This window comes from Bos grunniens, chromosome 2, assembly GCF_055505025.1.
Source record: "Bos grunniens cultivar Pamir isolate PY7600 chromosome 2, Bosgru_T2T1.0, whole genome shotgun sequence".
NCBI classification, from domain to species: Eukaryota; Metazoa; Chordata; class Mammalia; order Artiodactyla; family Bovidae; genus Bos; species Bos grunniens.
In genome coordinates, this window is record NC_141166.1 from 116138284 (window position 1) to 116162212 (window position 23929).

Genomic DNA, 23929 nt, shown 5'->3' on the forward strand with positions numbered 1-23929 from the left:
ATGCAAAAACTTCACATTCTCCGCAATAGTCAGAAGTGGAGGCCAGAGGCAGTCGACCGGTCAGTTGCTTCTTTCTGTTTTATTACCTTGGACTCCAGGCAGGAGGATCGTAGGAGCCCAATTATGTAAAGTAGCCTTTTCCTGGAGAAGCTCCTCACCTTCAAACAGGGCCCCCTGTGTAAATCCCTAATTGGTTGCATGAATGCAGGGCCAAAGGGTTAGGTTTGGGGGCACTGGGGAGTGAAGTGGGAGTCAGGTAGCCCCAGGATCAGCTCTCCTCTCTAGGGGCATAAAGTTGGAGGGTGCCGAAAGAGGAGGCTTGTTGACCTTTGCTGCCAGGTGGGAAGAAGGCGAGCCGGGAAGAGGGAGTTTAGGGCCCTTTTGGGGATGCTTTTGAGTGAGGTGGGTTTACCTCACAAGCTTCCTGGGCTACCCTCCCGCGCGCTGCCCTAGCCAGAGAATCAAGGGAGCTTCTTGCCATACCAGCAAGGCCAGATTTGGCTACAAACACCCTGGCCTTCGAAGAAAGCTTGGCAGTTACTCATTGCCTAATTTGATTCAGGCCAGCCAGATTGTAGTAACTTTTGGGTGACCCTGATGAAGACAAAGCCGGCGGGATTCGGCCTTTGTATGGCAGAGTCCCCATGCTCCCGCGGGCTGGGTGGGCGGGAGTCCTGCCTGCCTGGGGTTCTCTGTCCAACTCAGGAGTCACCTCCTCCACCCACCTTTTGATGCCATGCACCTTGATAAATATGGGAAATTCATTCCCTCTTGAACTGTGCGCATTTTGGGGGGCTGATTGCAGTCCGGGTGCATGGAGAGGGCAGTGGAGGTTAGCAAAGTCAGTGGCAGACAAAAGCTGGGGTTACCAGTGGGGAATGAGGGTGCTGGGATTAGAACTCCACTAACATCTGGTGGGAGCCCTCAAAGGTGCCACGGTGAGTCACTTGATTACACGTATGTTATTTAGTTAAATTTGTGAAAATTATGAGATGCTCACCAGCCCGGTGATAAACTCACTCCCTCGCTATTGGCTGGCCTGGTCACATGGCCGCCAACTTTATTCAGTTGACAGCAAGTAGGAGGGCCCTATGGAAGAAGAAAAAAAGACAACACGAGAAAAATTAGTATTTTCTACCTTCTGAAATTAATGGCCATGAGTTCGTATATGGTGAACTCCAAGTATGTGGACCCCAAGTTTCCTCCGTGCGAGGAGTATTTGCAGGGCGGCTACCTAGGCGAGCAGGGCGCTGACTACTACGGCGGCGGCGGTAGCGCGCAGGGGACTGACTTCCAGCCCCCGGGGCTCTACCCACGGCCCGACTTCGGTGAGCAGACCTTCGGAGGCGGCGGCCCCGGGCCCGGCCCGTCTCTGCCCACGCGGGGTCACGGGCCAGAACCCGGCGGCCCCGGCGGCCACTACGGTGCTCCCGGAGAGCCATGCCCGGCTCCCTCCGCGCCCCCGCCCGCACCCCTGCCCGGCGCCCGGGCCTGTAGCCAGCCGGGAGGCCCCAAGCAGCCGCCCCCCGGGACTGCCCTCAAGCAGCCGGCAGTGGTCTACCCGTGGATGAAGAAGGTGCACGTGAATTCCGGTAAGGACGGGCACAGGACCGCTCCGTCTCCACCCTGGCCCGGCGGCCTGAGCCCCTAGAGGGGGTGCGAGTGGGTGGGGGCGTGTGGGGTTTCAATGGGCGCCGCAATTACTCTCTCCATAAATTTTTATAGCCGAGGGAGCAAGCTGGGACCATGTGGCTGGCTGCTTGGCTGTGGGCGCAAAAAGGGGTGGAGATGGGGGTGGGGTGGGGGAGGACTCCATTTTCAGAGTGGAGGGAACGCGGTGGAGGAGAGGGGATTTCCAAAATGCCTGGGAATTCTGGAGCTGGCGGCAGGCTGGGGAGACGGGGGTACGTTTGGGGATCCCTGCCTGCGAGCCCAGGGGAGCAGGTGGGTGCGAGGGGGTGGGAGGGAAGGAGCGTGTGCGCTGGGGAAAGAGGGCGGGCGGGAGGCAGGGAGTAGTGGGCCAGGAGGGAGCGCAGGGAGGGCCCGGCCTCGGGGCGCGCCAGGAAGTGAGTGCCGGTGGCCAGGGGCCTACCCCGAGGTCGGAGCTGACCTTGTGTGATCTGTTTTGTCTCTCAGTGAACCCCAACTACACCGGCGGGGAGCCCAAGAGGTCCCGGACGGCCTACACCCGGCAGCAAGTCCTAGAACTGGAAAAAGAATTTCATTTTAACAGGTATCTGACGCGGCGCCGTCGGATTGAAATCGCTCACACCCTGTGTCTTTCCGAGCGCCAGATCAAGATCTGGTTCCAGAACCGGAGGATGAAGTGGAAAAAAGACCACAAGCTGCCCAACACCAAAGGCAGGTCCTCCTCGTCCTCGTCCTCGTCCTCCTGCTCCTCCTCAACTGCCCCCGGCCAGCATTTGCAGCCGCTGGCCAAGGACCACCACACGGACCTGACGACGTTATAGAAGTGGGGACCCTGGGCCCACCCCTCCCTGAGCTCCTGGCTGAGCCGAAGCTGCGGGGGCAGGCCGGGCCTGCTGTCACCTCCCTGGGCTCTAAGGTACTGTGGGGTGGACCTGGGACACACGCAGGCCTCCCTCGGACTAAGGTTAGCATCCTGCCCGAGGGCAGCCCCCTCCCTGGAGCGGGGATGGGGGTGGGAGGGGGCGGGATTCTCTCTCTAAGTATATTATCAAATGGCAGGAGCTACTGAGAACATAAAACCTTGGCGAGTCATTAAACTCCTGAAAATCTCTGCTGTTGGGTTTTGAATTTGCAAATGAAGGTTGGATGCTTTATCCCAGTGTGAATTTAAACATGCTCCCCCACCCCACCCCTCCAGGGATCTTTGTGGTTTAAAAATGTGCCAGAGTTGAGGCAGAAGCTTGGCCACCTCTGCGCTAGGTGTTTTCAGTAGAAGCAGGAGAGCTGAGCCAGGATTCCTGAACTTTCTGGGTTGTCTGTATTTCCAGTGTGAAAAAATATATATATTTTTTGCTCCCAGTGTCCCTGTGCCCAAAGAAATGAGTCTAAGAAGGAAGCGGAAACGGGTTGTTTTATGTTTATATTTGCTTAAATATTTATTTGTTGGAGAATTGGGGTACAGAAATAACTGACATGGTGTTGCCAAAAAACTTAAATGTGAAAGGGGCTGAGTTTCAGGGAGCGGAATCTGAGGTGCGTGGCCTGACTTCTGGCTGGAACTCCACCCCCTCCCCACTCCCAGGAAATGTATATAGGGGGCCCTTAACCCTTCTAGAGGGAAGGGAAGGATCCACTCAAAGTTGAGTTCTTGAATATATATTTCCACATGTGTGTTTTTCAGCACTGTGCTTACAACTAGTTCTGGGTGATTAGAGGAAAGGGAGAAAAGAAAGAAACAAATGGTCCAACATTTTTCCTTCTGGGGAAAGAAAACAAAACCTCCATGTTCTGGGTCATTAGATAATGACTGAATTTTCTGTTCCAACTGGATTCCGAATGTCCCCAAATACTCCATGTAGCAGTATTTTATAGGAATTGGTGTATGGCTGGTATGGGAGAAGGGATGTGCATTGGGGAGAAAGTGGGAAGGTGAGGAAATCTTGCTTTTAAAAAAATAAAAAACTAACTGAATCTAGAAGTCCACAAAAGTTGGTCTTAGGGTTTTTTACCCCTAAGTTTTAATTTTTCAAAACAAATCTAAGGAATTTTTCAACCTGTTAATTAGAAGCGGAATTTGTAAAAGTACAAAAGTTTTCAGGCCCTTTCCCCTCCCTTGCCTTGCGAATAGTGGTTTAAAAACAATCGCTCTCAAACAACGGGAGATATGTTCTTTAGTCATTTTTCTCATGCCTTGCCTGCGAAGGATTCAAAGCTCATTTTTCTAAAATGTTGACCCTTAAGGATAAGGGGAAAGAGTCAAAGGTAATGGCCAGGGTTCACAGACTCAAATGAAACAAGGCTTCAGAAGTTTAAACCCCAAAGCCTCGGGCTCCAAAAAGAAACCCCTGGTTGTCCCTTACCAAAAAGTGACAAAAGTGGGGAGGGAGCAGGAGGGAGATTGAAAAGGAGATTCAGAATTGGGGCTATTTTTCAGTGCTTCAGAAGGTTTCAGAGGTAATTTTTAAAATATATTTGAGTGGAGAGGGAAAAAAGACTTCCTCTACGGGCATGTTCTTTGGTTCTGTGTCTCCTGAGAGCTGAGGGCAGGTATTCACTGGGGTCCCTAGGCTGAAATTCCACTTCTCTAAAGTATCTTCCAAGCCTTGGTCTTTTGTATTAGACCCTAGGGACAGCTCTTTGTTCCTCCTTGGGGTGAGCCTGGCTCTCAGACTTGCACATGGCAATACTTGAATATCGCCACGTCGGGATATTAAAGATGGATATTCCTGCATTATTTGCATCATTGTTTCTATGACAAAAAGCACAGAGTTCATACATAGTCAAGACGTCTTTTTTCTGATGCCCTCACGTTGAGAAGCTGAAAAGGTATTTTACTGAAGTTCGGCTAAATTACAGAATCAGGTTCATCCAGAGGACAAATTTTCTATTCGATTAGCTGTATTTCAGCCGGGAGGACTGACCTCTAAACCCTTAACCTTTTGGACTCTAACTACCCTTCTCTTCTTTTTTCCCTCCTCTAACATGAAGAGCAGTCTTTGGATGTAGCATTTGAAAAGAGCTGCTATCTTTAGGCAAGTTGGAAAGTTGCTCAGATTCTTCCCTAAAACCCAAACTTGTTAATACATCGAAACTTCTCCTTGTGTGTGGGGAGGTATATATTTCACAATGTCCAATTATATATGCATTATAAAAATTATTATATAGATTTCTTCCCTTCCTAGAAGTTCAGGTTACTCATCCCAGCTTCAGACCAAATGCCAAACTACTTAACTGCCTTCACTTCTGCCCTAGAGGAAAGCCAAGAGGTATATTTGATGAAGAAAACCCAAGTTCCTTCTTAAAAATAGCTCCACTACTTTGGAAAGTAATTTTATCAGAGAAAAAAATTCTTTGTTTATAAGTCTCAGTTCTCCTTCTCGGCTTCTAGAGATTCCCTTTTGAAATGTTAATGGAGCCTGCAAGGCCCAGAGGGCAGCCCCCAACCCTGAGGTCCCAATCAGACCCTCTCGTCCATTTGGGCCCACAGGAGTGGGGCGGGCAAGAAGCAGGGCCCCCCAGCCGGCCAGGGCAGGGAAGGAAATGAGTTTCCTTTTGGGAACGTGTTCTGGAGACCTAGGTGTAGAAATGCTCAGTGCCCATTTGCTTTTATTTGTTTCCAGTTTGTTCCCCCAACTATGAGCCAGAAGTGTTTGAGGGTTTTTAAAAATGGTATGTTGGGATAGTAACTGGGGGGAGTGAAGTGTTTGCTGAGGACACTGCTTCTCAGATTCCCATCTCACTTTGTCCATTGCAGCCTTTTGTTGGGAGATGACATTGTCAGTCAGCCCCATGGTGTCTGTTCACACAAGATGCTTTCTTAATAGAACTGATCAATGTTCTGCTGCCACTGATTAAAGTATTATTTATACTAATTGTTGCCTGTAGTTTTGATGTAATTCATTGATCTATATTTGAAATAATAAAAGGTGTAGCGAAATCTCCCTTCTATTTGGTGCCTCCACAGAAGCATTCTTCATTAGGTCTTCTAAAAGCTAACATCCAGTATAAACAGTGTATTTTATTATTTTCTATAATATCCCTGATGTGTGAGGGTTAAACTGTGTAAGGCATAGAAATTCTACCATTTTCTCCCTCCCCCATACCTACGTACTCCCAATTTGGCTGTTAAATTTTGTGTGCATTGGAAAGCCAGAGGCTGGATTCAGGCTGGGGTGGGGGCGGGGTGGGCATTATTATTATTTTTTTTAAGGAAAATAAGTAACTTCCTGGGCTAAAAAGAGGCTCCAGTTTGGCTCGGTGCAGGCCCAGGTCAGCCCCAGACCCCCTCGATCTGTGACATGGTGAGTGAGAGATCTCCTGGCTCCCCAACTCTAAGAGTGTCTGGTGCTGGGCTCTGGGCCAACCTGAGGCTGGCCGTGGCTGCTTGGATCTTACCCTTCTGGTCTCCAGTCTTGGGCTCCTTCTACTTCTGTGCTGTTCAGCCCCACTGGGGCCTCCAGCAGCTGCCCCTCCTCCCCCGAGCGCCCCTTCGGCCCTCCAGACGACAATAAACACTCCCCACTATAAAGAGTGGCGCGCGCTATTTTTTTCACGAGGGCTTTTCACGTCTTGGCCTTGCCTTGAAGAGGGGGCCAAGACAGGCGTCCCAAAATAGATGGGGGTGGGGAGCTTACTCTCGACAAGAAATGAGCAGAATGCAAAAAATCAGACGTGTGTCCTTAATATATGTAAGGGCTTGCCTCAGACGCGTGGACATGTGTATTTATAAGTGCGCAGACAGAAGTTTAAATATTCAGACACATTTTATGATTGTCCTCTGCCCGTCTTCTGGCTAATGGCTCCTCCTGTGCCCACCAATACATCAATACGGTCGTGTGTATTGAATCGCGGGCAGGAATGAGGAGGAAGCGAGCGCTCAGCCTAGCCGGTCGGAGTACAGGACCGTAAATCGGGGACCCTAGGCAGTCAGCGCTTCCCGCGCGCCCGCCATGTTGGGGAGCCCTCCCTGCCCCCCGCGCCGGGCTGGGTGGCCGGGGCTCGCCGGCAGCCGGGGGAGGGCCTTTCATAACCCGGAGAATTTTCAAAGTGCGAGGAAGATGATAAGAATAGATTTCTACAAGTCCCGACCACGTGATTGGCGAAATAATTAATTCAGCACGTCCCTTAAGAAACACGGAGTCGTCATTAATCTGCCACGCAAAGGGCTCTCTCCTACTTGTGCAGGGATCCCAAGAATATCACCCACCGAGGGGGGCTGCGCGGCGCCCCCAGCCCTCCACCCTCGGCCCCCGGTGGCGGCGGCGGCCGCGGCGGGCGCGGGAGTGCAGCCGGCAGGTAAATATTTTGTCGACTTTTATTTCTTCGGATTTAAATCCTTAATGAACTTAGCTGTCAGGGCCGCTGACAAATAGTTCCCTTTGCTTCCTGATTTGGAAGCGTGCGCCGTCAAGAAGTTGTTAGTGGCTTGGATGGTGACCTTTGGTTCAGCAAAGCTTTGCACTTATGAAAAATTACTGAGAGCGGCCGAGTGTGTGTGTGTGTGAGACAGAGAGAGAGAGAGTGTGTGTGTGTGAGGGTGTGCGGGGGGCGAGGGGCGAGGGTGCACGCGGGCTGCTCAGAGGCGACAGGAGTAGTAAAAACCCGCCCGGCTGGGGGACGCGCCTGGCGCACGCGGGCCGAGGTTGCCCGGTCGCCTGTGTCTACCGGGAACAATGGTCGCTGTCACGGCATCTGCCGCCTATTCTTAAACCGGTGAGAAAAGGCCCCGGCCCTCTTTTCAAGCAAGGGTCGTAAATTTTTCTTTGCGTCATAATGGAAGGCTATAAAATCGAGTTGAAATTTTACCCCAGGCAGATTTTAACCAACAGATAATGATTTCCGAGTTGCTTCTCCCACTCCCCTCCCTCTCACCCCAGCTCTACTGCTTCTGTCACCCCAGCAAGGAGTCTGTCCCTCTTCCCCCTCGATTTTCGTATCTTTAATTTGGGGAAAAGATCTAAAATAAAGACACGGAAATTCTCTGCCACCCAAGGAGTGGGAGACCCTGGGGTGAAGGCAAGCCTCGGGGGAAGGGAAACGGGCGTGTAGAGTCGGGGAGAGACCAGGGATGAGATGCTGGAGACGTCTCTCCCGCTGGCTCGTTTCAGCCTTTTTTCTCGAACTCGCGAGAAGCTAGCTGTCAGGTCCCACGAACCACCCTGCTCCCACCCCACCCCACCCCAGCTTGCCGGAGGTCCATGCTGGGGGCAGCAGCGGCCATTCTCCTCCTCCAGCTGGTCGCTCCGGCCCGATGCCTCCTTCCCTCTAGTTGGCTTTGAGGATGATATCAGGCGAGCTGGGGGCTGGCTGCGTGTGGTGGTTGTTTTGGGATTGTGTGTGTTTTGATTTCTTTTTTGGCGTGTGTATATTTCCCCCATCAGGACAGAGACAAAGTTTCCTCCGTTATGAATTATACATTCAAACAATAACACATTAATTCAATTATTCAAAGATGACAAATGTTTATGTGCTTTGCAAGTGACTTTGGCGCAGATGCTGGGCACTTTCTCTGAGCTGCTTGCATTTTTTCTCAATGAGAATTGGTTGTCACCCTCCCAACCTCACCCCCACCCACCCCACCCCACCCCACCCCACCCCACCCCACCTCACCCCACCTGGACATACCTTGGTAGCTCCAGAAAGGAACCCACAAAAAACCTCCCCAGCCCGGCTGCCAGCCCCGGCAGCCAACAGCCTCCCAAGGCCCGGCTTGGCGGGCACCGGCCCGGGCTATTTTATCAGTGTGACAATTGCCCGCGTTGGTGTGATAAATCATCGTAAGTAATTCCTGAAAGGGTGCGAGGCTGTTGGGGGCCGGGCGAGGACTGTAAATCTTTCCGGTTTATTGCTCTATGAACATATGCTCCGATTGAAGAAGGCTTAGATCCTTTCCTGGAGACAAATTCCCGCAAAGGGGCCCCCCTCTTTGGCTGGAGATTAACACTTGCTGCGGGCCGGCTGCACGGCCCCTGGCGGGAGGCTTGGGGGCGGGGTCCTCCGGGTGAGGGTGGACGGGGGTGGGGGGGCACCCACTGTCCGGCTCCAAGAGGCGCCCTGAGTGGGCCTCTAGCTAGGGCCAGCCAGGTGAACAGAGGAGGGGCTCGCTGACAGGTCTGGGGGCTCGAGCCTGTGACCTCTTCTCCGGGACTTTCCTGTGCTTCTGGAGTGGGAATGCGGAGGATCTTACCCTCTTCTCCCCGCTCTTCTGCGGCGGCCCTGCCCACGCGCCTACCCCTGTCCGAGACCTCGCAAGTGGCAACAGGGCATCTGCTCCGTGCCCGTGCCCGATGCCGCTGAGAAGCAGAGCTGGCTGTGAAAGCCGGACTTCGGGGATGGAGTGGACACCCCCACATGGTGCGGGATTCCCAGTGCGAGTTGAGCTGGGGTAGGGCGGTGGGGGCTCACTGCAAGCCGGGGAGCTGGAGGCTGGCTGCTCGCCCTGGCCAGGAGCTTTTTTTTTTTTTTTTGGCCAGGAGTTTTTAAGCTCTTCTTTCCCACATGCAGAGTTGTTACCCTTGTTACCGTAAATTACACCCGACCACTCGGAGTGTGCTGGAAATCTATCCTGGTTTACTATTTCTAAAATAGAAGCTCCCTCTTCTCCCAGCTAAGCCCAGCCGGGACCGATCCCGCATCTCCCTTCGCGTTCTTGGAGACGTCGCAGGAAGCGGGAAGCCGCGGCCTTCTGTCACTGGGCCTGCGGGATCCATGGGCCCTGCCCAGACCCAGAGGCTCACAGGTCGCGGCAAATAGCGGCTCCACGCCTCCGCGGCTCCAGGCCCGGCGGGACCCGGGTGAAGTTCGCCAGATGCAGAGAAGGGAGAACGCCCCCGTCTCGGTCGTTGCTTATGCGCTTTTTCTGGCTCTGAAAGTGTAGGCTCATCGGCTGTGTCCGCGGAACGAGCCAAAGTCCCAGACTATGGTGGTGGTGAAGAGGGACGTTCCTCGGGGTCTGTGAGCTGGAGGCTCTCAACCTTAGGACGGGAGCCTGCGCTGTGCCACAACGTAATTGCCTCCCAGGGGAGGGGAAGAGCGGCGCCTTGCCCGGGTGTTTGAGGATGCGGGACCTTGTACCGGGCGCGGCTGGGGAGCTTGGGGAACCTGGGCCTCTGGTGCTCCGCAGCTGCCTCCGGAGAGGCCTGTAAGAAACGCAGCTTCTAAAATTTCCAGTCCCCGGGCCAGCCTGGTGGAAGGCTGAGCCAAGGTCAGAGGTCGTGGGGGGAGAGACGCTCAGCGCCCCCCATCCCACTGCCAGCGGCCAGGCTGGAGCTAGGTCATTCACAGGCCTCGGGATGGGGGCTTTCCTTCTGCCCCAAACCCACTCTGGTCTGCCCAGGGGAAGGGACCGAGATCCCACGCCTCCTGCCCCTCCTCCCAGCCCCCAGGCCTGGCTGCGCTCCGGGGCTGGATGGCGTGAAAGTTTCAGCCTCAATCAGTACAATCTTCCCTCGGGGTCACGTGAACAAATATGCTCGCATTTGAAGGCAGCGTCTGTATTTCCCGACTATGAGGGGGTTTCCGGGGCTCTCTTCAAATCCAGAAAGGGCCACATTCCGAAAGGAAAACAAACCCCGAGCTCTGGGGGTCCTGGGAGGGCTGGGCAGGAACCCAGAAGTGGGTGGGGGCGCGGGTGGCCGCCGCTCTGGGCCTGGGAGCGGACAGGCAGGCGGTAGACCGGCGGGCGTGCAGCGCAGGCAAAGCCAGCTCGGGGACTGCGAATTCGTTCCTCCTACGTTTATTGGTAGTTGAACCTCAGCCTGGTTCCGTTCTACCGGGAATTCCGTGTGCTCTGGTATATGGCCGCATCTTGGAGCGCGCAGGACCAGGGTTGGGACAGCGTTGTCTGCAGACAAAGGGGGAAGGCTAGCTCTGCCCCCCACTGGCGCCCACTCTGAGGCCGAGGACACCAGGTTTATGATAAATTGGGATCCAGGTAAGCAATTGCATGACAAAATAGAAATCTTTGGGCACAGGGCTGCTTGCTGCCCTGAATGGGATACTAAATATGATTTATTTTGTGTAATCTGTGATCTTGATTATTGCCAATTGGTGAGGCAGCCCGCGTAGACCTAGATACACTTCTACATATACATCCAGGATGGTGATTAATCCTAAGGAGATTCGCTTTGTGGGGATGTTCCCCGCCTACCCAAAGGTTAGGGAGACATACTACCTTGCCAGGTTGGGAGGGTGGCCGGTGGCATAGTGGCGGGAGGTGGCAGTTTGAGGAGGGGGCTGGAGAGGGGACTGGGCGCTGGAGGAAGTATTTGTGGGGTAAATGTACAGTTATGAGAATGGGTGGAAAATGGAATGAATAAAAAGAAACTTTTTTAAAAAAAACACTGTCACTTCCAAAGTAAGATGGAGCATCATATTAATTCCGTGTCTTGAGCTGCCTAGCTGGGCGCAGGCAGGTTGATTTATACGTATTTAAAATAAACTCTGTGAACAGCCAGCTCCCTGCATTGTTCTGGGAGCTAGCTCCACATACGCACGCTTTTTATCCTCTTACTGTTGGCTTAATTTTTTTTTCCTCTGTGAGGTTAACATGCTATTTAAGCTTCTCCCTCAAATTCGAGAACCCCCAAGTTACCCAAAAGAATTTGGGGGGCACCTCCATAGTCCTCCTCACTAATCTGGTTTTTGACTGCAATAGTGGCAGAGAAAAGGTTTAGGGCTTCTGGGTCCTTCTTAAAGAAACTGAAATGACAGCTAAATAATATTTTGGTTCCTGCATCCCATCCATCATTTTGTGTATTGTTTCCTGGATGTGGGAGCACAGGACAGTTCATCATGGGTCTTTCCCCAGGACCAAAGCCTGAGAAAGCGGCCCCATGAGTGAGTGGCTCCTAGCTCCTGGAAAACTGCTATAGGGCTAGGCCAGACTGGGCCTCTGTGGGAAAGGGACCCAGAAAGCAAGGAGCACTCCCTTAACCTTAGTTGGGACAGGTCTCAGCCAGAGAGGGACAGACTCCCAGGGTCCTGGCCATCAAAGGAGAGCAGTAAACTTGTTTGGTCAATCGCTGATGCTTCGCTCCATCAGAAGTTAAAGTCACTGGACATTTTTCTTCTCTTGCTGCCTTGGAGCTGCATGCCTGCCAACTTAGTCAGCTGAATCCAATTACTGCGAACAGCATTTCATTTGGCCCCGTGGAGCACTCAGTTATAACTTCCCCGAAAATTTCAATAATCTGCACCAAGGCTCCCTATCCGAAAGGCTTTTCCCCTTTTCCCCGGGTACTGGTAGGGGATGGGATACCTGGCTAGGTCTGCCGGGACCCGCTCTTCCTTGACAGTTCTGAGACGGGGTTCCTTCCTGCTCCCCGTTTCTGGCTGTGAAAGGGGTACTTGAGCTGGTGGCTCAGAGCCAGCCAGATAAAGCCTGCAGAAGGCTGGGCAAGCAGAAGGCTGAAGTTAGTTGGACCCGTGCTGGATGGTGGGTGGGCTGGGGAAAGAGCCTTTGAGAAGACGGTGGGGGCTCTGGGCAGCCCAAATTTGGCCACCTTGGGGTCCTCTTTGCTTTCCCCTTCCCAAGGTGCACCCAGAGCACACCACACATCCCAAGAACGCCCTGGAGTAACTTACCCTGTTCCTCCGGGGCTGGGAAAACAAAATCTAGCTACAGGCATGGGGGAATCGCGGCACTGGGCGGCCTCACAATTTAGATCTTCTGAGGGGAAGTGCATAATTCTGAAGAACGTTTTCCCCCCAAAATAAGAAATAACTAAGGGGCGAAAGTTGTCCACCCACGTGAATGCATCATATGAAGTGGCTTCAGGACCCGCCGATCCGGTCCGAGGGCTCGAGTATATCGTGTTTCCACCGCTCAGCCCTCCGGGCCGGCTCCGTGGAATGGGCCCTCTGGGTCTGAGACTGGTTGGGGAGCTGAAGCCTGGGCGCGGTGTTAGGAGCCCTACCAGTCCGGGATCTCTCCGAGGCGCTTCCGTTGGGTGTTCATTAAGGGGTGAGTTATTGCTGTGCGAGCCAAAGGTCACTTCAAAGGCTTATGGCTGTGCGGTCTGGTCTTTAGAAGGGCCCTGAACGCTTTGTGTGGGGCTTTCCCCAGCACAGTTTAGTGTTTGCAAACTACTGAGTCGACAAATTGCACAGGGCAGATACAAGAGGAGGGGACTGTGTCTCTCCTTTCACCTGATCAGGGCGGGCACCCGCTGAGCGCAGGCAGTGGTAGGCAGCTTGGTCTGTTTTGGGGTGGGGTGGAAGGGGTGTTTGCTTCTTTGCCAGTTTGCAGCTGGTTTGATCCCCCGACCCAGTTGTGGGCAGCCCAGGCCAGGAATGTGGTGGGTACTGACTGGAATACAATAAACTTAGGGAAATCGTGGTAGATACAATGTACAAACCAAGAAGTAACACCCAGCTCCCTCTTCTCTGTGGCTTCATGTGGGAGCCTTGACTAGGACCCATCCGGCCCATCTACACATTTGCCCTCCTTTTCTGGTGCCCTGAGCTGTAGCCTCCCTCTGTCCCAATCCTGCAGCCCCTCCCTTTTGCTCCTTAGAGGGTGGGCTTGGCCTGGGGGATTGGGGAACATGGGGCTTTTAGGGTTTGGTTGGAATAGGAGGAGAGGGAATGGCTTCCCTGTGCCTCTGACCCACTTGGCTCACTCTCTGCGCAAGGTCTGGTCCTTCCCCACCGTTCTGCCTCCCCTTTCTCACATCCAGTCAAGGATTGTGGTGTTAAAAGCCACCTGCTCCCCAGGAGCCAACCAAGTCTCCTTTCTGCCAGTGAGAAGGTGCCTGGAGTGGCTGCAGACACCATATAAAATAGTGACATTGATTATGACACCCTTAAAGGGAGTAATGTCTCTCCGCATATGTTGGTAAGAAAGAACTAGCCGCTGCTGAGAGTTTTCCATTTTGTTCCAGATCATCTCAACAGAATATCAAAAGGAACTCGAAGAGCCTACAAAGAGTTAGAGACAAAATTTTGAGAACACACACACACACAAATTGTGGTGAGTGGTGTGATTTTTAAAAGTAATTTCCACTACATTTCCATTTGTCCTGCAACTCAAATTAGCCATCTCAGGATTCATACATTAAAACATAAAACAAAGGGCGGCTTTGAAGTGGATCACCTCAGTGTGAACTGCCGCCGGTTACATGATAACCGATCATCGGTCTTCAAATTTATGGTGCCTTAATAGGGTGAGCCCAGTGCCTTAAATGCAGGGTGTATTACATTGAGTTATCTGGGCTAAATAAGAGTGATTTAGAAGGCGCGTCCAGGTCTTCCCATAAGGCAGAAGAGCTCAGGCTGAGAGATCGGGAGAACGTGGGCAGAAAGCTGCTCCAGCTCTACGGTAGATAGAGCCCCTTCTTAGCAAATCGGAAAAATAGTCGTTTCCAATCCCAAAGTAGTAAAGCCAGCAGGGAAGGAAGAATCGATGCCCGGTTCCAGTGAATTAATGGGGATGCCCAGCAAGATTGGTGTCTGCCAAAAAGAGATCTGTGGGTTTCCAAGGCCCTGATTCAGGTAAAGCAGAGAAGCCCAGACCAGTTCGAACCTCAGAGGAAATAATAATAATAATAATAAAATGAAAGGAATAGAAGCAACCTGCACCCCAACGCCTACCCCTTCTCTTTCAAGTTGCACAGACTAATCCGACCCGTCCTTGATTTTACCACGATCGCAGCTCTAGTCACCACCGGGCGACTGCAGCCGCCTCCCTCCCCAGCCCCCTCAGCCTTTGCGCGGCCACTGAGGGCGGCGGGCGAACGCGCGCGGGGCCGGCCTCCGTGCGTCCGGCGAGCCTCCGGCCTGGCCTCCAAGGCTGTGGCGGGCGGCAGGTCTCCAGTCCCTGGCCAGGCTGCGCCCATCGCGTCCCGCGTCCGGCCGCCGAACAGAGCTGCTCCAGGAGGCCCGCAGAGGCCACTTTATATACTCCCCTTACTCCCCGGGCGCGGGGCCGGGAAAACTGCGGAGCAGGGAATTCTTTTGCTGCGCCTCCTCCTACGCAGAGCCTGTTTTCCACTTCTGAAAAGTGCCGGGCCTTGGGAAGTGTTTTTCTTTTCATTCCTTACTGAAGCGTTTACTGCAGCCGTGCTCGCAGTCATAAATTTTGCTACAAACCACAATGACAGGTGCATTGATATGCACCGTGAGAGCTCCAGCTGCTTAATAACTCCGTCCCCCAGCTGCTTTGAGCGCCTTTTATTTATTCGGTATCATATTTAGATATTGATCCCGGGCAGAATTAAGTGCAGTGAGCAAGTATCAGGGTTCGGCTGATTCGGAGGCGCAGAGGGTGCGGCGGGGATCCGGCGGTGGTGGCTCCAAGGAGGCCGCCTCCCTTTCGGCTGAGGACCGTTTGGTCCTGCATTCCCGGCCGGCGGTTGGGCCTCCGAGCTGAGCTGGGCAACTTCCCGGGACCACTAGAAAAGAGCCAGCTAGATCCCATTTGGCGCGCCTGCCCTAGGAGGAGCCGAGGATGGCGCCGGCGGGGTTCTGGGGTGCCTGCCTTGGCCGGTGTTCTGGGCCAGGGGTGGGAGCAGGATTTGGGGGTGGAGGAGAGGAAAGGGCAGCTGAGGACTTCGAAGACCACCCCTCCCCCCAGGCGGCTTAGTCTTCACCCCAAGGCATTTGGGTCCCGGGGCCCAAATGAGCAGAGGTACCAAAGGGCGAGAAAAGAAAGCCCTAAAGGAGGGGGGGGGGGGGGAGCTCGAAAAGATGAGCCACTGAACAGTTGACCATTGTCCAAGTGATTTATGACCCGTTCCTGCTTCTTAGGTTCAAGCAGAGTTCACAAGGAGCAGCGATTTCTGGAAAGAAATAAGCTGCGGCTTCTTTTTAAACCAGTTTTGTAACAATATTCTCAGGTTCTGTTTTAGGAAAGGTGATTTCTTTGGAGCTTTACATTTTGGGGTGATGGAAGAGGCTACAAAGTCCTTCTCAGTGAGGAGAGAGCTATTGCCCTTGCTTCTGGGGAAATGGATATTTGGGTGCGGGATCATCAGGGAGTGACCCTTGAAATTCCTTAAGACAATGAAAACAGAAGAGGGAGAACAGACTCTAAGCTTACTCATGGAGCTGCCCACTATTAGCACTTTTGAGGTCTGTACACAGACCTTTGTCTGGGAATATGCCATAGGAACAAATATATATGTAAAGCCATCTGTTTCAAAGACTTGGTCAGTTACTGAAGAGGCTATTTTACTGTGACTAGTCTACCTATCAAGATAAACTTGGTCACCCTGGGAGGCAAGAGAGGGGATGTTTTGCTTCCAATGCTGTAGATGGAATGACAAGCAGCATCAAGTTCTGGTGGTCTGAGTGTCAAAAGTGACCATTTTGACCTCCAAAGAGCCCAAGGTTTAAGGCTGGAAGCAGGATCCTAGAAAAATCCTAAGATCTAACCAAAGTCAGAGTAGTTTTTTGGCCTGGGGGCAAACACATATAAATATTAGTCACAGAATGAGGATGTAGCTTTCCATTTAATATTCAGTAGCTTTAATAGTCAGATAATGATACAGAAATGAATGAAAGATTAAGACCAGCTTTGTTTGGTAGATATCCTAACTGCATACGTTTAAGAACAATAATAGAAACTACTCCTAAAACATTACATCTGACTGTTCTTTCATTAAGAAGCACTTCTCTTATCAAGATTAATGGCATGCTCACTTATATTTTAAAACAAAATGAGCAACTATGCTACCAAATAAAGGCTAATGTGAAGAATTTAAGAAATTGAGTTAGGTTGTTTGGTGAAAATGGAAGGGAAATGAGTGAATGGAGTTGTAGTACTAATGGTCAAATCTGTTAGGCCACATAAGTTGTCTAGATAATGTGGTCTGTCATGATGACCATGATGGAAACCAGGGAGTTTTGGGGAAGGAGAGTTGACTGAAAGGTGAGATTAAGAATTCAGATCTAGGAGCTGACCAATGAGTTTTCTTTATCAAGCAGATGAAAGTGGTTGAATAGTGCTGGTTAAACTTTAACTCATTAGGGGCTTTCAGAAGGTAGGTGAGAAGGTAAACCCCCCATCAAGAGTCAAAGGACACAAAAAGGGTAGAATTTTTCTTAGTTTTTTTTTTTATTATTATTATTCTAATTCTATGTCCATTCATTATGCCATAAGAGGTCTCTCATTGGTTGTAGGTTGGAGGTGGAGTGGAATGGCTGATCAAGAGCAGAGGTCAATAGTAGTATCTATTCATACAATGGATGCAGGATTAAAATTATAAAGTTAGAACATAAAGCATTTTTTATTCACCCATGCTGTATGCATTCAAATTCTAAATCTCTTATTTCCAATGATATCTATTTAAAAGTAGTGGACTACAAAGTAAAGCATCTAGAAAAATGTAGAAGAGAAGAAACTTCTTTAGCCTCAAAATAACTCTGGGAGTCTTTAAGTCTTCTTCTTGGGTTTTATCTCCTAGTATATTTCACAGTGCTGACCCATGTGCTAACTGGCCAACTCTGACCCATTCACCGGAGAGTGGACTATCTGGTTCTCTGTGGAAGATGCTGTGATTTTGAAACCAGGTGGGGGAGATACTTTTTTTTTTTAGACTGCCAGCTGTTCTGAGGGTTAACAGACTTTTCTTTTGCCCATCACATCCCTGGGATGACCTATGATTAACTGATTGATCCATTCATTCATTCACTCATTCAACATGCATTTACTGCACTTAACTGCATGTGGTGCATTGGGCTGGATGTTAGGAATATGTAGGTGAATAAGACACAGTGCCTACCTGCAGAAAGCTCAAAGTCTAGTGAGAGACTCAGTCATTAAAATGTATAGGCCATAAGTGCTTTTCTATGCAGTTTCAAAGGCTAAACTGACAATCTTGGAGAAAGAAAATTGTATCTGGGAAAAAAAAATTAACCCCTTCCCTTGGATGAAGGGGAGTCTTTTCTTGTGGTTTATGAGAAATTCCTTCTGACACTTCCAAGGGTTCAAATAAATTGAACTTCATAAAAATCCCAGATCCTCCTACTATGAAGTGGGTGGGAAGCAGAGAGCCTGGGCTAGTCCTTCTGTATTGACTGGTCTTGCCATTGACAGTCCCTCTGGGACCTCTCACTTTTCTTCCTTGCAGGTTATCTGGAGCCTGGGGCTGCCCCAGCTCTCTCAGGATTTGGCAGACATTGGAGGTGGTGGTGAAGGAGACAGTGGTGGTCAATGTTATTTGAGCAGGGTCAGCAGGCCCCGGAGGTTCCTGAGTACACGATGCAGAAGGCTGCTTACTATGAGAACCCAGGACTCTTCGGAGGCTATGGCTACAGCAAAGCTGCTGACACTTACGGCTATAGTGCCCCTCATCAGCCTTATCCACCCCCTGCTGCTGCCAACTCCATGGACACTGATTACCCAGGCTCTGCCTGCTCCATCCAGAGCTCTGCGCCTCTCCGAGCCCCAGCCCATAAGGCGGCTGAACTCAATGGAAGCTGCATGAGGCCTGGCACTGGGAACAGCCAAGGTGGGGGTGGTGGCAGCCAGCCTCCAGGTCTGAACTCAGAGCAGCAGCCACCACAGCCCCCTCCACCGCCACCGCCACCAGCCCTGCCCCCATCCTCTCCCACCAACCCTGGAGGTGGAGTACCTGCCAAGAAGGCCAAAGGTGGGCCCAATGCTTCTGGCTCCTCAGCCACCATCAGCAAGCAGATCTTTCCCTGGATGAAAGAGTCCCGCCAGAACTCCAAGCAGAAGAACAGCTGTGCCACTGCAGGTAGCCCTCTGAGGGGCCTCATCTCTGGGCCTTCCCCCAGATTGACCCCAAGAAGCTAGCTCACCTAGGAATTAAGAGACTCAGGGCTGGACGTACAACTTTGGAGGCCATATGTGTAAACTCGCAATGCAGAAATTGTGGGGTTTTTTTGGCCATACTGCATGGTTTTGAGGGATCTCAGTGCTCTGACTGGGGGCTGCAGGGATTGAACCCAGGCCATGGCAGTGAAAGTGCTGAATCCTAACCACTGGACCACCAGGGAGCTCCCTGTTCTTTCTTTTTAGTGTCTCTGGTTGTGGTCATATCCTTACAGTGACAGGGTGCTGATGTCCACTCCAGGCTGCTGGCACCGCTGCTGGACATGTCTCATGGTTATTCATAGACAGCTCTTCCTTATACTGCCCTAATATCTGGACTGCTGGTCATAACTCAACTCCTTCCAGCCAATAGATCTTCAAAACTTGAAGATAGGTACTATGATCCCCAAGCCCAGGGTGTGATATAGCCCATATCACATGAATCCCACTTCCTTAAATTAATAAGAACTAAAAGGCTATTGAACACTATGTTAAGAATCATGTTAAGTGCTTTATAAGCACTAAATTTCCAAAGAACCCTTTGAGGTAGGTATTAATAAGACATCCATTTTAACAGATAAGGAAAATGTTAGAGATGATAAGTCACTTGCCCAAGATAACTAAACTACCAAATGGCACACCTGGGGAATTCCCGGGTGGTTCAGTGATTAAAGACTGTGCACTTTGACTGCCGAAGGGCACAGGTTCAATCCCTGGCTGGGGAACTAAGATCCTGCAAGCTGAAAGGCAACCCTTTCCTGCCCCAACAAAACAAAATAACATGTACAAAAAACAAAACCTCAAATGGCATATCTCAGGCCACTCCCACTCAATTCTCCCCTTCCCCAGGAAATCCCTAATGTGGAGGCTCATATCCTAGGGAAAGAGGCTGTACTCTGAAACAGGAGCAGCCTTGGGTTTTTTCCCTGGAAAGGGAGACTTTGGTGTTGAGAAAAATTTCCCTAGGTCCGTTTAGTCTGTGTGGAAGAAGAAGGGCAGGACCAGCAGCTCTGAGACCTTCTGCCACTCTCTGCTCAGCTTGCTTGATGCCTGAACTTTTCTGGCCTTGTGTTCTCTGATGCACTTTTTATCTTCAGGTAGATGAACTTGCTCCCAGGTCCAGGGCTAGCTTGAGGTGTAGTTAGCTGGGGATGTACTTAGTTTGTTATCAGATCTCTGGTTTGCCTGCTGCTCTTTGGGGCTGCTGCTCCTAGGGGGAAAGAGTCTTTAAGTCTTGTAAGCTCCTTCTCCTTCTGCCCCTCCTTCCCAGCTGCAGGCCTAGGCCCTCCCTCCCAGGAGAAATCCATTTGTCTTCCTAGGGAGGGAGTGGACAAGCTGCTGAGAGGTGGCAGGGGTGGTGGAAACCACTGCTGAAGCTGCTGCTCCCAGCACTGTAATACTCAAAATATGCCCAGCCTGGCCTTGAATGCCCTAAAAATCTGGGGCCATATTTTCATGGTATGTCACTTCCCTGCATTTGAGTACTGGGCACATGGGTGCAATTGAGCTGGAGTGAGCTGCCAAGATCGCCACCCTCATTCCATGCTTGGGGTGCTTTGCCCAGGAGCCAGCCTCTGAGCAAGGTAGTTTGAGGCTGCCTCCAACATTCCCCCCACCTACCTTCCCAGCAGCAGTGGCTGGAAGGAGTGTTCAAAGTGAAGTCTGGCCCTTCTTTGACAGGGTGGGAGGCCTTACCAGCTGCTACTAGTCTCTCATTAAACTCCTCCTCAGCCTTGGGAACGGGATGATGGACTAGGCTGAAGGGGAAGGGGTGGGCTAAATGAGTTGGACTTCAGAAGGCAGATGGGAGTTTCAGGTGCCACTGATAGGTAGGCCTGGGGCCTTTGAGTTCTGGGAATCTCTTGGAATCTCACCGCTCTAACGCCCCTCCCTCGCTCCAGCCAGGATTAAAATGGGGCGGGGGGAGGAAGAGGAAGGAGTCAGGGAAGCACCCCTCTACGGCCCAGGGTGTCCCCACATCTCCTGCTCAGCGACCTCTCTCTCTCCCTCCCGGCCCAGGAGAGAGCTGCGAGGACAAGAGCCCGCCGGGCCCAGCGTCCAAGAGGGTGCGCACGGCGTACACAAGTGCACAGCTGGTGGAGCTGGAAAAGGAATTCCACTTCAACCGCTACTTGTGCCGGCCACGCCGCGTGGAGATGGCCAACCTGCTGAACCTCACCGAGCGGCAGATCAAGATCTGGTTCCAGAACCGGCGCATGAAATACAAGAAGGACCAGAAGGCCAAGGGCATCCTGCACTCGCCGGCGGGTCAGTCTCCGGAGCGCAGCCCGCCGCTCGGCGGCGCCGCGGGCCACGTGGCCTACTCAGGGCAGCTGCCACCCGTGCCCGGCCTGGCCTACGACGCGCCCTCGCCGCCCGCCTTCGCCAAATCTCAGCCCAACATGTATGGCTTGGCCGCCTACACGGCGCCGCTCAGCAGCTGCTTGCCTCAGCAGAAGCGCTACGCGGCGCCCGAGTTCGAGCCCCACCCCATGGCGAGCAACGGCGGCGGCTTCGCCAGCGCCAACCTGCAGGGCAGCCCGGTGTACGTGGGCGGCAACTTCGTCGACTCCATGGCGCCCGCGTCCGGCCCTGTCTTCAACCTGGGCCACCTCTCGCACCCGTCTTCGGCCAGCGTGGACTACAGTTGCGCCGCGCAGATTCCAGGCAACCACCACCACGGACCGTGTGACCCTCATCCCACCTACACAGATCTCTCGGCCCACCACTCGTCTCAGGGACGCCTGCCCGAGGCCCCCAAACTGACGCATCTGTAGCGGCCGCCACCGGCCCGAACTCGCGGCGCGATTACCTCTTTGGCTTTGGTGGCGGGGGTGGCGGGCGGGGCCCGCGGGGCAGCTCGGTGACCCCCCACTCCCTCGCTCTGGCCCGGTCCGCTGCCTCCCGGTCTCTGGGTCAACAGCGGCCGAGGCGCAGGCGCCTGGGCCTCCTTTCCAGGCGCACCCTATTTTGGGTGACTCGCCGTAAATCAGCCCTAAGGATTCTCCGCTGTTAAACCTCACAGTGCCACATACTGCGGACCGAGGGACTCTAATCTGGTAATGGTGTCCCGAAGGTAAGTCTGAGATCCATCGGCGGCGCGCCTCGCAGAGGGTCCGGGCCTAGCCCGCGTCTAGTTTAGTTGCGGAGACCTTAATTTATATGCTTCTTCCCGTCCCATAAGAATTGCATCGGACTCAACGATCTGTATTTATTATTTGAAGCGAGTCATTTCGTTTTCCTGATTATTTATCCTCGTCTTAATGTATTTATGTGTATATTCGTAGAGTTCTCCAGCCGAGTTTAGGAACGCGCTCCCAGGCCGCGGGGGGCCACATATCACCTCTTTAGTCCCCTTGGTCTGAACTAGTTGAGAGAGTAGTTTTGAACAGTTGTTAACCGTGGCTGGTGTTTGTAGTTGTAAAGGATTAAGACCGCAAATTGTCCTTCACGGGTAGAGTCAGGCGGCCCTATGGCGTGGCACGACTCCCGTTATTCTTTTCCCAACAGCCACAGCCCTCGCCACAGTTTATTGATTTCAAATTGTCTGGTACTATTTGAACAAATATTTAGAATAAAAAATTTCTCAGTCGGAAGTGTATCTGTGTTAATCACGCACACTTGCAAGTAGATCACTCTGCCTTTTTCTTGTGCACAATCCCAGAGGAACCCCGCCCGGCGGGGCCCCCCCCCCCCCAATAGGCTAACCCTGTGAAACATTGTTTCCACTTACTTGGAATCCTGTACACAAATTGGTTCTGGGGAATACTTGATTACTTTCTAGCTATTGACTTCAGAGGGTGCGATATCTGAAGATGCAAACCTAGAAATGTTCTGGGTGGGATGATCTGGGTAGGGTGTTTCTCTGCTGCCTGTTTTACTGTTTCTACCGCCCTCTTTCTAGATACAGATCCACCTTTTTAGGTTGCACTTACATTGGGGAGGCCAGAGCTCACTTTTCTGCATTAAGTACTTAACAAAACTTTGAAAGAAAACTGACAATCAAAGAAAAGATACAAGAGAAGTCATAAGAAGAATTGAACAATGAAAAAGCTAAGATGCAGAAAAAGAAACGATCATTTGAAGCCATGCACCTAAGCTTTTTCTGTCGGAAATGCCCTCACAATTTTTTCCTTATAGAAATCAGTGGTTCATTTCTAAAGAAAACAAACGTTCCCCACGATGTAATGTAATAAAAGTTTCATTAATGGAACATAATAAGTATAAACACTTTGTTTACTCCTGTTTCTTTGTACAAAATGGGCAAAATGTCTTCGAGGATTTATAACCGTTTTGTAAATATTAGCGTGGTTTTAACTGGGGCGGACTGCTTACACGGGCTTGTCTAGGAGGAGGCACTCGGAGAACGCCTTCAGATAAGGTTCGATTCTTTTGTATTTCAGCAAAGTCGGCCCACGCATCTCTATTTGGTTTGACAAATAATGCAACTCCTACTACATCCCCGGTGACATGAGGTGAAATTTCTATTGTGTGGAAATCATTTAACTTCTAATCTTCTGGTGGAACAACAATCGTTTCTATTTGGATGTTTGTGTTTCGCTAAATAATGATGGCTCAAAATAATATTTAGTTTCCTTGTTCCTTTGTGCTGTTTTTAAAATGGCATGTTAGTTTGGGGGCGGGAGGGAATTATCCTTTTTGCTAAATTTCACTTTATCTGAGCAGGTTTAAAGTATACATGTTGTAGAAGTGTATCAAAAGAATAAATGACTTCAACCGAAGGGATATTTTACCCACGTTCAAGGCTTAAAATTGTTTTTCTAGGAAATTTGCATCCATAGGCAGAATTTCTAATTGTCTTGTAAGAAATTATTTTTTAAAGCTATTAGGGAAATCAAAGGAGAGCTTGCTGCCGTGCAGGGATTACAACCTTTCTTAACTGGCTAAATATTAAATAGATGAATTGTCAGGCTGTTTAGATTCAGCCCGGTTTTCCCCTCATCTCCTCTTCCTACCATAAATAATAATAAAAATACATAATGCATCACGGCTTCAGGCGTTTTCCAGCGCGGTGTGTTACCGCAGGAGTATCTGCTGAGTCTGCGGGTGTCTGCAAGGCCCCAAGTGTCATCTGCGGCTTAGGGTTTCATGGATTAGATTTTAAACGGTGTCTGGCCCAGTTGACATCAGCCTCCTCGCACGCTCAGGCTCCAAAGAATCGCGGGCTTGGGAGCTCCCTCTCCAAGCAGCTGCAGCTGCCCCAAAGCACCCCCTCGCTAGCAGAGTGGGAGTCCTCTCCCACCTCTGGAGAAAGGTTCCCCGAGGCTTCCGGGAGCGACTCGGATGGATGCGTTCCAGCCTCTGGCGTGAGCGTCATGTGATGACCACACTCGGTCGTTCAGGGCGCGAGTGGGGGCGGCGGCCAGTCTGGGAAGGCCCTTCCCGCGCGGCCGACAGCCAGGGCGAGAGCGGAGCCCGCGCACAGCCATTTAAAACTGCATGAATTATAAACAAGCCGCCTTGGCCTTCGCCATAAATTCT

General features: G+C 51.6%; 2 protein-coding genes across 5 annotated transcripts; both read left to right on the plus strand.

Moving 5' to 3' along the window:
- The first annotated feature begins 39 nt into the window (after nt 1-39).
- On the plus strand, nt 40-18042 carry HOXD4 (homeobox D4). Of its 3 annotated transcripts, XM_086359480.1 has the most exons (4): nt 901-1592; nt 2137-2566; nt 17055-17160; nt 17721-18042. In XM_086359480.1, exons 1-2 carry the CDS (start codon nt 1151-1153, stop codon nt 2469-2471), a joined length of 777 nt encoding a protein of 258 aa, XP_086215606.1. In that variant the 5' UTR covers nt 901-1150; the 3' UTR covers nt 2472-2566; nt 17055-17160; nt 17721-18042. The 3 variants fall into 3 exon arrangements, with proteins under 3 accessions (XP_086215622.1, XP_086215606.1, XP_086215614.1); XM_086359496.1 differs by lacking the exons at nt 17055-17160; nt 17721-18042 and having other exon boundaries at nt 40-1592; nt 2234-2761; XM_086359488.1 differs by lacking the exons at nt 901-1592; nt 17055-17160; nt 17721-18042 and adding an exon at nt 1599-1904 and having other exon boundaries at nt 2137-5522.
- On the plus strand, nt 17804-23432 carry HOXD3 (homeobox D3). Of its 2 annotated transcripts, none has more exons than XM_086359401.1 (2): nt 17804-18350; nt 20447-23432. In XM_086359401.1, exons 1-2 carry the CDS (start codon nt 17804-17806, stop codon nt 21202-21204), a joined length of 1305 nt encoding a protein of 434 aa, XP_086215527.1. In that variant the 3' UTR covers nt 21205-23432. The 2 variants fall into 2 exon arrangements, with proteins under 2 accessions (XP_086215527.1, XP_086215538.1); XM_086359412.1 differs by lacking the exon at nt 17804-18350 and adding an exon at nt 20114-20256.
- Nucleotides 23433-23929: the final 497 nt, after the last annotated feature.

Coding starts and splice junctions, on each gene's coding strand:
- HOXD3 (XM_086359401.1), top strand. CDS start 17,804: ATGTTATTTGAGCAGGGTCAGCAGGCCCCGGAGGTTCCTGAGTACACG. Junction 18,351..20,446: donor GAACAGCTGTGCCACTGCAG/GTAGCCCTCTGA, acceptor CTCCCGGCCCAG/GAGAGAGCTGCGAGGACAAG.
- HOXD4 (XM_086359480.1), top strand. CDS start 1,151: ATGGCCATGAGTTCGTATATGGTGAACTCCAAGTATGTGGACCCCAAG. Junction 1,593..2,136: donor GAAGGTGCACGTGAATTCCG/GTAAGGACGGGC, acceptor TTTGTCTCTCAG/TGAACCCCAACTACACCGGC.